Below are 14,757 nucleotides of genomic sequence, written 5' to 3'. Positions count from 1 at the left end.
CTGAACAAGGAGCCAGAGACACAAGTGAAATTGTGTCACAATTTCAACTTTCTTACCAGATTCATAGATATAGTCTAAGCAGAATCTCAAAGACACAGACGACTACTATAATCATTTGCTGTAGAATTGAAGTATGAAAGGTACCCTTAAAGATCTGTGCACTCACACTAGTATATAACTAAATCACTCAAGAGAAACTGGTATTACCCATTTTGAGGTAGCTGGCTAGGCCACTTTGATATAAGGGTCATTCTCTTGCTTATAGCCTGGAGATCATCTTTGTGAAGGTTAGTCTGTAGTTATTGCTGATGATTTGTTGAAGCACCAGTCCTTATATGCCCCTTTACTGAGCCAAAAATGGTTTGAGTGAACTGCTCAAGCTGCTGACCATTGGTTGCAGACCTGGCAATCACCATCTGGCTTTTTGTTAAGATATGATCTCATCTTGCGATTATCTCGTCTTGCTAATTGTGAGATGTGATTTGGTCTTGTGATGATTTCCTCTTTTGTTGGCCTGACTTTGCAATTCTGTGGTCAGAACTTCTTGCTTCTGTATTCCTGTGAGACACATCAGGCATGTCTTGAAGCTAGCATACCAGTTGGACCATTTTTCCAATCATGTTCCGAATTAGGGCCTTAGCCATAGTGTGTACGTCTATAACCTGCAGTGGTGGCACAGTCTGTGACCTGGGAAGCCCTGAGAAGAGGTTCACCTTGGTCTGAAGTAACTTAGCACAGCGCTGTGTAGCTGAGTACCTATGACCATGAGGTCACACCAGGACAGGCTTGAGAACAGCACATAGAAGTTCTCAGGAGAAACACAGTAATAAAAGGAAGAATTAGCTATAAATATTAAATGTACATGTAAAAATTAATTACTATAAATATAGAATCATAGAATCCTACAGTGCAGAAGGAGGCCATTTGGCCCATCAAGTCTGCACCAACCACAATCCCACCCAGGCCCTATCTCCATAACCCCATGCATTTACCCTAGCTAGTCCCCCTGACACTAAGGGCAATTTAGCATGGCCAATCCACCTAACCCGCACATCTTTGGACTGTGGGAGGAAACCCAAACACCTGGAGGAAACCCACAGCAGGCACAGACCGCGACCCAAGCTGGAAATTGAACCTGGGTCCTGGCGCTGTGAGGCAGCAGTGCTAACCATTGTGTCACCGTGCCGGCCCAATATGAATGTGCATAGTATGCATGAAGTCTAGTGTGTCTGCTCTTTGAGTTTTGTAATTGAGAAGATGTTTGCTGATTTATTTGAAACAGTTCCTGGACTGCCACCTTTTGAACTAGGGGACCTCCTAGTTAGCTGTCTTCTCTTTTGGTATTACCATACCCTCTATGCCTCTCTCCTTTCTTCTTTATCCTCCTCTACTCCAAAGGAGGGCATGGATTTCAGGCGTGGTTTTAGCAGTATTGGTAGGAATTCGGGCCATCAGTTAGAGCCACTAACTTTCCATTCCGGGTAGTGTACCCTGAAAATTCTGCCCGTGTACTTGCATCCTAGCAGCATTTGGAGAGAATTTCAGGGGACCTTCTCATGATACCTGGGAATGCTTCCTTTGTGAACCTACACAAGGCTCTAAGATATAAGTATATTATCCGTCCGGTCCCTGTGGGACCTAAGATTTTCTGTCTCTCTCCCTTTCAGCCTGATGACAATCTAATCATCTCCCTCCAGAGTACCTGGATATTACTCCAAGATTGTACCAAATGTGTGGGACAGGCATCTCTTTCAGTGAGTCACTCACCCTGACTATTCATGACCCTGTCCCAGTGACTTAAGCTATTCTGTGTGTGTGTATATCCTATAATTTAATCATAGCATGAACTTAATGTACTTGAAACCCTTCATCAAATCATGTCATATCAGCAAGTATTCTGCATGTTTTTTTTATTTTCTGCATACATTGTCCTTTTCCAAAATTTAAAAGTTTTTGGTGTCTTCTAGATGTCAAGAACCATCAATCTGGAACATGAATGTAAAACATACAACTACCGAGCTTCAAATTAATGCTTGGATAGCAGGGAACAAAGCAGTAACATGAATTCAACTTATTATTTATTAATCTTGGTCCTGTTTATTTCTTGGGTGTGATGTTTACTGAACATTCTGTATTCTCCCTGTGTCACTGAGGTGTGCCTGTGCTTGATATATGTGGTGTGCGGTTTCTACCTCAATTAAACTAAGGTATAATTAGTTTCTAAGGCCAACAGTGGGAATGCAATAATTGCTCAGTGCAATAGCGTTCAGCTAATGTTGCTACGACACCAAGGGAGAATTGTTGTAATTAACATTTTTAAACTTCCAGGAAAGAATGTACATGCCAGTTTAATTTAAAATGACCTTCACACTAGAATAGCATAGAACATGTTATATTGGATTTTAATGGAAACTACAGCACAGAAATAGCTATCCAATCCAAATGGTCTATGATGATGCTTCTGCTCTATACATGCCTTTGCTCACCCTACAAGGAGCAGCTGTTAGATATCTAAATGCAGGAAGCAAATAACTTCCGTCATAACACAATAAAACTTCTAGAGACTAAATTGGGTTGTGTACTTGTGGTTTTTAGGTATGACATACACACCTGCTCAGAAATTAGGAATAAAATGAACACAATTTGATTTGCAAGGTGCCATCTTGGTAAATGGGTTTGCACACTTGATGACCACTGGAACCAGGGATGATGATGATGCATATCAGTATACATGTGACTTAGAGGTCATTGCAGCAACTTTCAACTGGTAGGGACAGTAGACATTCTGTCTTAACCTTGCACAGTTGAACATAACATTAAATAGCATGAAGGTCCTCCAACAGGACTATTAAAAGTGGTCCAGGTTTGTTGCTGGATTATTCCTTCTGGCTATTGGTGCAATCATACTGGGCTTTGGAGCTTTCACATACATGGCTAAAGGATGATTAATTTGGAGGATTGCTAGCCATTGCTGAATTACTTTTTTGTCATTTAAAATATTGTTTCCAGATATGAGTGACCTGGTAGCGCTTCCTCTGGGAATAAACATGATTGGGACAATGAGGAAAGGCCAAGCTGAGCAGGACAAGTTGCTAGAGTAGGATGATGAAGAGCTGGGGGGGGGTGGGGGAAAGGGATCTCAACAGGAAGCCAAGATCTTCAGGGAACAATTCTCTCACCTTAAGTTCAGTAAGAACGAATGTATCAGACATCTTTGCTTTACAAAAGAGGTTGTGAATGAAATCTGCACTACTGCAGAAACATCTGAAGGCTCAAAGTAGGCCAGGGACATTACCTGTGGTGATTGAGTTGGTCTGTGGCTCTGAACCTTTAGGTGTCTGCCTCCATTCAGGCTGCTGCTGGAGGTATGAGTAACATCTGAGCATTTACAATGCGCCACTGTATAAGAGAAGTCACTAAGGCTGTCTGTAAAATGAGAAACACATGCAGACCATTCCATTCCATCTTGCCAGAGACCAACAGGGGGACACAAGGATTTCTTAGATTGCAGGTCTTCACATGATGCAGTGTGTTGTTGATCGCATGCACATTACTTTGTGTGTTCCTTATCTTAACAATTTTAATTTCTGATCCTCAAAATGCAGTTGTTGTCTGACCACAAGCAGCGTGTCATGCAGGTAAATGTCCATTATCCCAGCAGCAGTAATGATTCCTTCATTCTGCATCAATCTTCTTTCACCTATACCCACATGAAAAATCAGTGGCTGGCTCAGAACGACAAGTGTTATCCACTTATGACATGGCTCAAAACTCTGGATAGGAAACCGTGCACAGCAAGTTTACAGTAAGAGCCATATTGCCACAAGAAATATTATAAAGCACACTATTGTTGTTACTAAGCAACACTTCCACTGCCTGAATGGCTCAAAGGAGCTCTGCAGTACTCAGCAGTATCAAGATTTGTGGTAGTATGCTGCCAGCTGCACAATCTTTCTATTGTAAAGGAACAGCCCTTTGCACCATCATTCAGGCAAAAAGCTAAGGAATAGGAGCATGTGAAGAAGCAAAGTAGAGGAAAAGTAGTGGAACAGGAAGAGGTAGGGAGGCTACAATGGAAACAGTCTATTTCTGCCTGGACTATTAAGATCATATTATTCTAGCAACACCAATAACCTCAACCACACCTCCCCTACAAAGTAACACACTCTTCACCTTTCCTCCATAACTGACCATCACATTGTCCTCTTGTGAGGCACTTCCCCAGTGGCTGTAGTGTAAGACATGAAAGCCAGCTGACCTTTCTTTGAGGAGATTGAAGGGCAACCTCAATCATCCTAGAGAGCCGAGCTTCAGATTGCCTCCCTTTGGCCTGGGCTGGCTGGGTGATGGGTAAAGCAAGGGCACTGGTAGAGTGCTAGGGATAGGAGCAGGAATGCTGTGACGCTGCTGGGGTGATGCCCTAGAACATTTGTTGATCCACTGAGGAACAGATTGAGGAACTGCTGTGACACCCTGAAAATCTCTTTCAACAGTGGTATCCAGAGCCATGATGGTAACAGTCTGAGCTTCCACTTGTTAGGGACCAGATCAGAAACTTCAAGGTATGTTATGAAGTTAAGCTGGAGCCCAACTATTTTTGATTTTGGCATTAACATGAGCATAAGGTGTTTCCCTCCAGGTGTGATTCTATTGAGCCACTAGGAAGCTTTTATTTAAAACAAACTTTATTTAACAATACAGTTTAACTATAACAAAAATAATTAGCATAACTTTTACTGATTGAAATACTTAAAACATGACAAGATACAATTCTTAACTGCTAGGCTCTCTCTGTTGGTTCCAATTTAAGCAATATTCTTTATAGATGTAAATTCCTCCTCAAAATTAGTTAGCAAATACCAGGCTTACATGCTGGTATGCGAGCTACTGGTCCTCCAGCCTCCAAGCACCTCTGGAGAGAGATGCCTATTTTCTAGCAGGTCCCAAACTGCTTTCTGTAGAGAGAGAGAGAAAATAATACATACTTGCTTTTGGCAGACCCAAACAGACTGCTTTTGTTTTGTAAGCTTAGCTCTGCCTATTCACATGACTCTCTCTTGTCAAATCAACGTAATTAAACACTACTCTGAAACTCCAGTGGACAACCCAAAAAATAAGCAAGACTGCATTTGTTCAGATTCAAACAAACACCCCAATATCTAGGGTCAATTATGCTTCTGCATTCTCAGCATGTGGGCTGCCTAGAGTAGATAACTTGGCACCATAATCAGAGCTGAAGTTCTAAAACATTCCCTTCACAAGAACCATGATATTTTTTTTTTCTTAAAGGCACAGTATTGTCACACACTGCAGCATTCAGGTGCATGATGAAGCCTGTTTCTGCTGAAATGGAAGTTGTCACATGGCTACCAGGCACTGCATCATGGTTTTTTTATTCATCCGTGGGACATGGGCATCGCTGGCTGGCCAGCATTTATTGCCCATTCCTAGTTGCTCTAGGGCAGTTCAGAGTCATCACCATTGCTGTGGTTCTGGAGTCACACGTAGGCCAGATCAGGTAAGGATGACAGATTTCCTTCCCAAAAATACATTAATGAACCAGATGGGTTTTTTTTAACGACAATCGACAATGGTTTCATGGTCATCGTTAGACTTTTAATTCCAGACTTTTTTAATTGAATTTGAATTCCACCATCTGCCATGGTGGGATTCAACTCCAGGTCTCCAGAATATTAGCTGAGATTCTGGATTAATGGTCTAGCGATAATACCTTTAGGCCATTGCCTCCCCTAATAGATGTTCCTTGGATGTGCTAATGCACATTCCGAGTTGGAATAGATGGACTTTAAGGCTCTGTGTAACCCCAGTACCGAGCTGGAGCTGGACTCCTCCATGTTCCCTATGTTGTGTCCAGGCTTTCTGGCAAGCTTTCAACTACATCAAACATTTGGTTGAGTATACCCATTAGTTACCTGATGAAGTCATAAATGAGTCTCTGCAGCATAACAGTGTCCAAACAATCTTTGGCAAGCTGGCAGTTCCATCTTTGCTGTTTTCTTTATCTTCCTTCTCTGACTGGGAAGGTTCCAGATCTTTCATATCTTAAATTGAAAAGTGACCAGGATTAGTTTCTGGTGAGGGGAGAGAAGGTAAGAGATGAGTGCATACACCAACTGCAGCTTGTGAGCAAAAATAAACTTGTAAGATGAAGAAGAGAGATAGATGATTGGATTTGCAGAGCTACTCATCAATTCTCTCCAGAGTAACCAATGGCCACGGCCTCAGCAATGCTCCTTTCAAGAAGGTCAACACTGTCTCCTCCTGTTAAAACATGCAGGCACACTTATCTCCTGCCAGTTTTTTCTCCTGCCCCCTCATATATGCCACCTTCCCCTCCAAGAAAGAGAGAATTGTATTATTGGGTATTCTGCAATATGTTTGGGTGATGTGGCTTTTGTGGTTGCATATTTGCCAGTGTATGTGAGTTGTAGGTGTGAGGCCTTCAACAGTGCTAAATGTGTAAGGGTGAGATACAGCATATGAGTGAAGGGTTGAGAATGTATTCTTATGCACTTGTTAATAGATGGGTGATGGAAGTGCAGTGAATTGAGCAATGGATGAGGCTACTGGTCCAGTTGGTAGGACATACCATTTGAAGGTTGAATTCACTCACCTTGACAACTCATGTCAGATTATTTAACTTCTTCCAGCTCTGCATCCATGTTCTTGGAACAACACTACTGGCCTTGGCCACCACTACTACTTCCCACTAGTGTGGATGACCTACTGCCACTACCCCCTGGAGATACACAATGACTGTCCTTCCCTCCACATTTTGCTATTTCCAGTACATTTTCAGAAGCTTGGTGCAGCTCTCGCACATATTCAGCTATTCGTCAAAGTATCACAGCACAGATTCAGTTTTCAGATGACTCCTGTCACTTCTCCCAGCCACAGTGCACCTCCTAGTTAAAAGATGTAGATGTAGTGCTAATTTAATGCAGTGAAAGATACAGATTACTTTTGTACCATGATTTGCACAGGTACCTGAGGAGCCTGTATAATTCTGAAATGTTTATTGAGATTAAAAAAACTTGGAACATGCACTGTAATTCAAAGGATTGTTAGCATTTGAGATGAGATCCTGTATCATCCTGCCCCCAAAACGTTTATCTTTTTTTAGCTGCTGACCATCCTGATTTTATTTCCAGCATTTTTTTTCTCAGATTTCCGCAATTCTTAGTCTTCTCACCTCTGCCATTCAGGAGGATTTGCCTTATTATTTGCGCTTGATGCCATTCACAAGAATTTTCACTAATATTTTATAAACTTTTCATTTATCCTTTTTTTTGTCAGCATTTCCTTTTTTGGACTCTATCTTTTTTGGCCAGAATCTTGTGCTGCCATTGGTGGCAAGCTTGGAGGCAGGAAGGGCATTTTCTTAAGTGGGATGGTAGTATAGCAGAATCTTGCCAGCTTCCTGGGTGGGAATGCCAAGAAGTCAGGAGCGTCAACCTTCCCACCACACTGCCAATTGAGGCTATAAAGTGGCAGTTTAATTACCTCATCCTGCCGCTGCTGGTATTAACCCAGTGGCAGGCGGGTCTGTGGCGTGCACGACAGGTTAAACTGTGTGGCCAGCTTGTCACTTCCAGGGAGTGGTAGGTTGCCTGACTGAAGGATTGGATATTGGGAATGGGGGCGGGGATGCCCACTGAGAACCATCCCCTTGTCAATGCTGCCGACCCCCCTGCACCATGAAAATAGCGCGAGAGAGGAGAACCCAGAGGTAGACAGCAACACCTCAGAGAGCAGGAGATAGGACCTGGGGACAGACCTATAAGAGCAGGAGAGAGAAGGACCTGGAGACAGACAGCAGCACTTATAAGAGTTATCCAGTCCAACCCTGTCGGTGGCTCCAGAGTGGATCGAACATGTTCTGCAAAAAAACTTGGTGTGACGTTACAGGAAAAGAGGTAGTTGATTTTTCTTTTGGCAAAGATGAAGCATCAGATCAAGCCCAGGATGGGGTGCAATGCCTCTTTTTGTCAGCTTGGATCTCGTTTGTCTGTCTCATGTGGGGACCATGGATTGGATTCAATTTGTATTTGTTTTTTTTTGGAAATAAAAAGAAAAAAAGAAAACAGGTAGTTAATTGGTTGGTGAATATTTTCCTCAATTATTCTTTCAAACTTCAGGTAATTGTAGTAATTGTAAGGTGTAATAGCAATAGTAAGGTTTACTAATAGTAGTAGATCTTACTAGATTGGCCAGGGAGTATTTCCTTTTTATCTTAACTAGGGAATTTCCATTGGACTAAGTACAATATTTATTAAAATAATAAAAATATAAGCACAGGAAAGACTAGAGACATTATGACAGGTCAGGTAATGGGTATCAGCTGAAAGTTGATACATGTCCTGAAACTGATGAATGAGAGAGCCTGGGTGAGAATGTATGTGGTGAGGAGGATGCAAAAGGCTTCAAGGGAATTTAGACAGGCTAAGTAAGTAAGCAAGAGCATGGCAGATGGAACAAAATATGGAAAATTGTGAAGTTATCCGCTTTGGTAGAAAAAACAAAAATGCAGAGTGTTTCTTAAATGGTGAGAGTTTGGGAAGTATTAATGTCCAAAGGGACCTTGTTCATAAGTCACTGAAAGTTAACACACAGGTGCAGCAAGCAATTAGGAAGACAGGTGTATGTTGGCTTTTATGGCAAAAGGATGTACTCAAATCAAGGATTTGAGTACTCAAATCAAGGATTTGAGTACATGGGTAAAAATTGCTGGAATTGAGCCTTGATGAGACCTCACCTTGAGTTTTGTGCACAGTTTTGGTCTCCTTATTTAAGGAAGGATATACATGCCATAGATAGAGTGCAACAAAGGTTCACCAGAATGATTCCTGGGATATTGTTTTGTCCTATGAGGAAAGATCAAGAAGACAGGGACTATACTTATTAGAGTTTAGAAGAATATGAGGTGATCTCATTGAAACTTACAAAATTCTTATATGGTTCAACAGGAGGGTATCACAGAATTGTCATGGCGCAGAAGGAGGCCATTTAGCCCATCGTATCTGCACCAGCTCTTCAAACGAACATCATGGTTTAGTGCCATCCCCCTGCTTTTTCTCTGTTTCCTTGCACAATTGTTTCTATTCAAGCAATCATTTAATGCTCTCTTGAATGCCTCGATTGAATCTGCCTCCACCACACTTTCAGGTTGTGCATTCCAGACCCAAATCACTCGTGTGAAAAAGTTTTTTCCCATTTCCCATTTGCTTCTTTTGCAAATCACTTTAAATCTGTGCCCTCTCATTCTTGATCCTTTTACGAGTGGGAACAATTTCTCCCTATCTACTCTGTCCAGACCCCTGATGATTTTAATCTCTATTAAATCTCCTCTTAGCTTTCTCTCCAAGGAGAAGAGTTCCAACCTCTTCAATCTATCCTCATAACTGAGGTTTCTCATTCAGGAAATCTCTTCTGCACTCTTTCCAATGCATTCACATCCTTCCTATAGTGTGGCACCCAGAACTACATACAATATTCCAGCTGAGGTCTAGCTAGTGTCTTGTATAAGTTCAGCATAACCTCTTTGCTCTTGTACTCTAAATCTCTACTAATAAAGCCAAGAATATTATTAACTGATCACTTCACCTGTTCTGCCACATTCAATGATCAATGTGCATATACACCCAGGTCTCTCTGCTTCTGCACCCCTTTAAGAATTTTATCCCTTATTTTACATTGTATCTCCACGTTCTCCTACCAAAATGCATCACCTTGCACTTCTGTGCGTTGAACTTGATCTGTCCACTCCACCAACTTGTCTATGTTCTTTTGAAGTCCTATATTGTTCTCTTCACAGTTTACAATACTTTCAAGTTTTGTGTTACCTGCAAACTTAGAATTGCCCCCTGCACACCAAAATCTAGATATATATATAATATATATATACTATATATATACATACACATAAGGAAAAGCAGTATCAGTTCCTGGGGAATACCATAAAAAAATTTCCTCCAACCTGAAAAATATCCATTTACCATTACTCTCTGCTTCCGGTTGTTCAGCCAATTTTGTATTCACATTGCTACTGTCCCTTTTATCAGCTATAACTTTTCACACGTCTGTTGAGTGGCACTGTATCAAATGCCTTGGAAAGTCCATGTACTCCACATCAAAAGGGATTGTGGTCGGTGCAGACTCGATGGGCCGAATGGCCTCCTTCTGCACTGTAGGGTTTCTATGGTTAAAAGCATTACACTCATTGATCCTTTCTATTACCTCATGAAAAAACTCCAGCAAGTTAAACTCGATTTCCCCTTTAGAAATCCATGCTGGCTCTTCCTAATCATCCCACATTTTTTCCATGTAATTTCTAATGCTATCCTGAATAATTGCTTCTAGAAGCTTGCCCATCACTGATGTTAAACTAATTGACCTGTAATTGCTGTGGCTGTCCTTACAACTTATTTTGAACAAAGCTGTAACATTTGCAGTTCTTCAGTCCTCTGTCACCTGCGCTGAGATAGCGAAGACTGGAAGATTACAGTCAGTGCCCCTGCAATTTCTGTTCTCACTTTCTTCAAAATCTTGCGTGCACCTCACCCAGTCCAGGTGCCTTGTCAACTTTCAGTACAGACTGTACTCCTTCCTCCTTATCAATTTTGAACCTTCTAGGGACGGAGTTTCCTCATCTGTCACCATGTCCTGATGCCTGGGTAGAATGCAGCAAGGATTTTTCCCCTGGCTGGGCAGGATCTAGAACCAGAAGGGACAGTTTCAGAATTAGAGGTAGGTCATTTAGGACTGAGGTGAAGAAGAATTTCTTTACTTGGTGATGAATCTTTGGAATTCTCTACCTTAGAGGACTGTGGAGGCTCAGTCATTGAGCATATTCAAGACAGAGATCAATAGGCTTCTCTATTAAAGATATAATGGGCTATGGGGATAATATGGGAGAATAGCATTGAGATAGATCAGCCCTGACCTAGCTGAATGGCGGTGCAGGGGCCGAATGGCCTACTTCTGCTTCTATTTTCTCTGTTCTATGCTCCAGTCTCCCTGCAGCCTCCACCCCTCAAATCCCAACTCCCATATTACTCACCTGTGGCCTGGGTCCCTCCACAATCCTGGGATTCCGGTACCTGTCCTTCCAGCAATAGCCACAGACTCCCCAGTGCTGCTGAGCTCAAGAGCTCCTGGCCCCTGATTGGCCTGATTGCCTCTTGGTAGGCAAGACTTTGTCCCTGATGTGATACCAGGGGAAGTCCTACCACTGGCCTTACCACTGCCTGGTGTATGGTTTGGCAGGACTTGCCAACAAAAAGTCAGTGAGTGTCTCTTGCTGACTCTTCAGCCAGCAGGTGACACCTCACTACATACATTTTTAATGAATCAGTCTGGACTCACCACTCTTAATTTAGGAGGGAAAAGTAAACCAGAGCTGGAATCTTTTGTTCTGGAATCTTTATTTGAAACCAGGTGTGGAAGTGGGAGTGATTTCCACTCAGGAATGGAAAGGCTGACCATATGTGATCTGGCATTGGTCAATTTGTTACATATTTTCTGCAAGGAACTCGCCGATTCTCACAATGGGGGCAGGCAGGAAGCTGTTCTCCGCACTGTTACCTCATGGGGTTGAAGGTGGACACCGTATTTAAAGGCTTCCATCCTTGCCTGGCCACTCCTCCACCCTTTCCCATTAACATCCTCCACGCAACTTGCAACGTCATCACCTGGTCACAAGGATAGACTGGCATTTACGGGCACTCCCCAAATAGGACAAGACAGTAGTAGCTCAGTGTAATCATGGAAGAAGTCTACCTCGCCAGGTGCATGCAACTTATGTGCAGTAGTAAAAGTGTACGTTCTGATTTCTCGCTGGCAGAGAACTTAATTCCAGTGAAGTGGCCTGTTAATAAGCATACATGACATGCTAATGCATACAAAAGGGTTTCCCAACATTGTTCGTCGGAAAGCTCAACCCACCTTTAAAGTCCCAAGGACATAATTGTTAAAGTTCATCCTGCTGTCAGGAAACTGATTATTGGCCTCGCACTTCCTGCCAAACTTCCTGCTGCTGGTGAGACTGGAAGTTTATTAGTTTATTACTGTATTTACTTTTGCTAATGCAAAAAATGAGAAAGTAATAAACCAACAAACGAATACAATACCAAGTCCTAATAATACAAGAACAGAGTTCATTGTAAGTTATCTTGCAACATTCCAGGGGCTTCACCTTCCAGGGCTTTCGCCTTCAGAGTTACGTCTTCCCGGATCGCAACTCGTTCATCCAAACATGCTATGGGTCTTCATGTGACTGAGGTGTAGCATGTGTACTTGTGAAACAATTTACATGCAGCAAGATCCCACAAACAGCAAGAAAATAATGACATAATCCAATTTTCTGTTGTGATATTTGCTGAGGGATAATTGTCAAGCCACGAGTGGGAGAACTCCCCAGCTTTTGCACTAACTGAAATTGGAAAATGGCACCTTAACATTGAAGCACCTCTTCAGTACTGCACCAAAATGTCAGCTTAAATTATATGCCTCTGGAGGTTCCATAGGTGCAGACTCCTCTTCAGTATTTCACCTAACTGATACTTTTTTGTGCATGAGACCTAGATAGCAAGTATTGACAGGGTATTCCGCTGTGGAGCCCCTCACCACTGAGTACAACCGGCCTTTACCCAAAATGCCAGGTTGCTGGAAAATATTCAGCATTTAGAATCCAGGGTAGAATCTTCCAGTCTCACCAGCAGCAGGAAGTTTGAAGACCCCCTACTCACAATCCTGAGTAGACATCATCCTTGAAAGAAGGGAATGCTGATGTTGACTACATTTCAAAAGTAATTACTTTGCTGAGAAGCACTTTGGAATGTTCTGTAGTTGACTAAAATGCTTTATAAATGCATTTTTATTTCTCCTTGCCACAGCATTAGTTAGCACCTTCAGGAGAAAAATAAAATGAAAAGTTCAATTAAAAATTGCAGAATTGCATGTAAAAAGAATCTTTCATCCTTTGACACAATAAATAATCTGCACCATGAAGGAGTTTTATATTTGAGTACTAGGCAGATGATTCCCAAGATTCTAATATGTTCTTCTCATGTCTCTGATTGTAGCTGAAGGAGCATCCAGAGAAGGGCATTTATGTGAAGGACCTCTCCATGCACACTGTACACAGTGTCTCGGAGTGTGAGAAAATCATGGATATTGGCTGGGGAAATCGAGCTGTGGGATATACCCTCATGAACAAAGACTCATCGCGTTCACATTCTATATTCACCATTCACTTGGAGATGTGCTCAATAGGTCAGTTATATCAGATGGACTGAATATTAATATTTTATTTGAAGTGGTTTATTTCTGAAATATTATTTAGTAAGATTCATTAGTCAGAACTTCTTCCGAAATTAGATAACAATAAATAACATTTTCTCCCTTGTAACTGAAATCTTTTTTTCTTCTATTGTTTTCTCTTTGCGTTTTACTTGTATCCCTTCTCCTGCATATTTCTGTTTGTGGGTCTCACTTTCCCCTCTGTCGTCATCCGTTTTTACAAAATGCTCTTGCTCCTGCTCTCATTCTTTTCACGATCTCTCGTTCCTTTATGAAATAGGATTGGAAAATGTACAACATCAAAAATAGCATTTACCATCACAGTATTGTGGGAATGAACTAAAATTATTTTAATCTCTTGCTTATTTTTGCGTTTGGTGCTGAATGAAGTTCTCAAGGGATTAAGGGAATTGAATGTGAACATGGGAACAGGAGTAGGCCAATTAGCCTCTCGAGCCAATGCCACCCTTTAATGAAATCATGGCTGATCTGAGGCCTAAACTCCTTAAACTTGCCTTTGCCCATATCCCCCGATACCTCTGGTTAACAAAGATCTATTCATCTCCGCTTTAAATTTAACAATTAAAATGGCTTCAATTGCCATTTATGGAAGAGTGTTCCAAACTTCTACCACATTTAACATGTATGTGTTTCCTAATTTCACTCCTAAAAGGTCTGCTCTAATCTCTAGGTGATGTTCCTTCGCCCTGACTCCTCAATCAACTGAAATCGCTTCTCCCTATCGCTCTTTAATATCTTGAAAACCTCAATCAAATCACTCCTTAACCTTCTAAATCCCAGGAAATACAACCTTAATCTGTATAATTTAACCCTTGGAGTCCAGTTATTATTTTAATTAATCTGTACTGCTCAGAGTACCACAAGTGTGATCTAAGCAGGACTTTGTATAGCTGAAGCATAACTTTTACCCGTTTGTATTCTAGTCCTCTAGATATAAAGGCCAGAATGTCATTATTCTTTTTAATTACTTTCTGTACTTGTTCATAACATTGTGATGATCTATGTTCAGGTTCCTCAAGTCTCTTTGGACCTTTATCTTCAAGCTTTGCCCTTTTTAAAAATATTTTTTAGGTCCTAACATTTGCCTACATTGAAAACCATTTGCCACAGTTCTGTTTAATCTGTTAGTTTCCTTTTGTAAATTTTATGCTTCGGTCTCTACACTTTTTACAATACTACTTTGGGTCTTTCTATCCTATCACCTATATCGACAATAAATACAATGAATAGTTCAATTCTCAACACAGATCCTTGCATGTCATCACTAGTTACATCTTGCAATTAGAGTTGCTCCCGCTATCCCTGCTGTCTCTTGCTGTCACTGGGCCAAGTTCCAAATGTGCTGTAGTGATCTGTCTAAGGGCAAGGCCTCTGCTCATTTCTTTACACCTGGCGTTCTTGTTGTTTCTAAAAACC

At 41.5% G+C, this 14,757-nt stretch overlaps 1 protein-coding gene across 1 annotated transcript in view; it reads left to right on the top strand.

The window, feature by feature from the left end:
* Window positions 1–14,757, top strand: part of kif17 (kinesin family member 17) — a 71,943-nt gene that overhangs the window by 19,330 nt on the left and 37,856 nt on the right. Inside the window, exon 4 of the mRNA XM_078239717.1 lies at window positions 13,104–13,293. Coding sequence (XP_078095843.1) covers window positions 13,104–13,293 — 190 coding nt within the window. The remainder of the gene's footprint in view (window positions 1–13,103; window positions 13,294–14,757) is intronic.

Source organism: Mustelus asterias, chromosome 22 (assembly GCF_964213995.1).
Source record: "Mustelus asterias chromosome 22, sMusAst1.hap1.1, whole genome shotgun sequence".
Lineage (NCBI taxonomy): Eukaryota > Metazoa > Chordata > Chondrichthyes > Carcharhiniformes > Triakidae > Mustelus > Mustelus asterias.
Note: the sequence above shows the minus strand (reverse complement) of the source record. Positions and strands in the feature narration are given on the sequence as shown.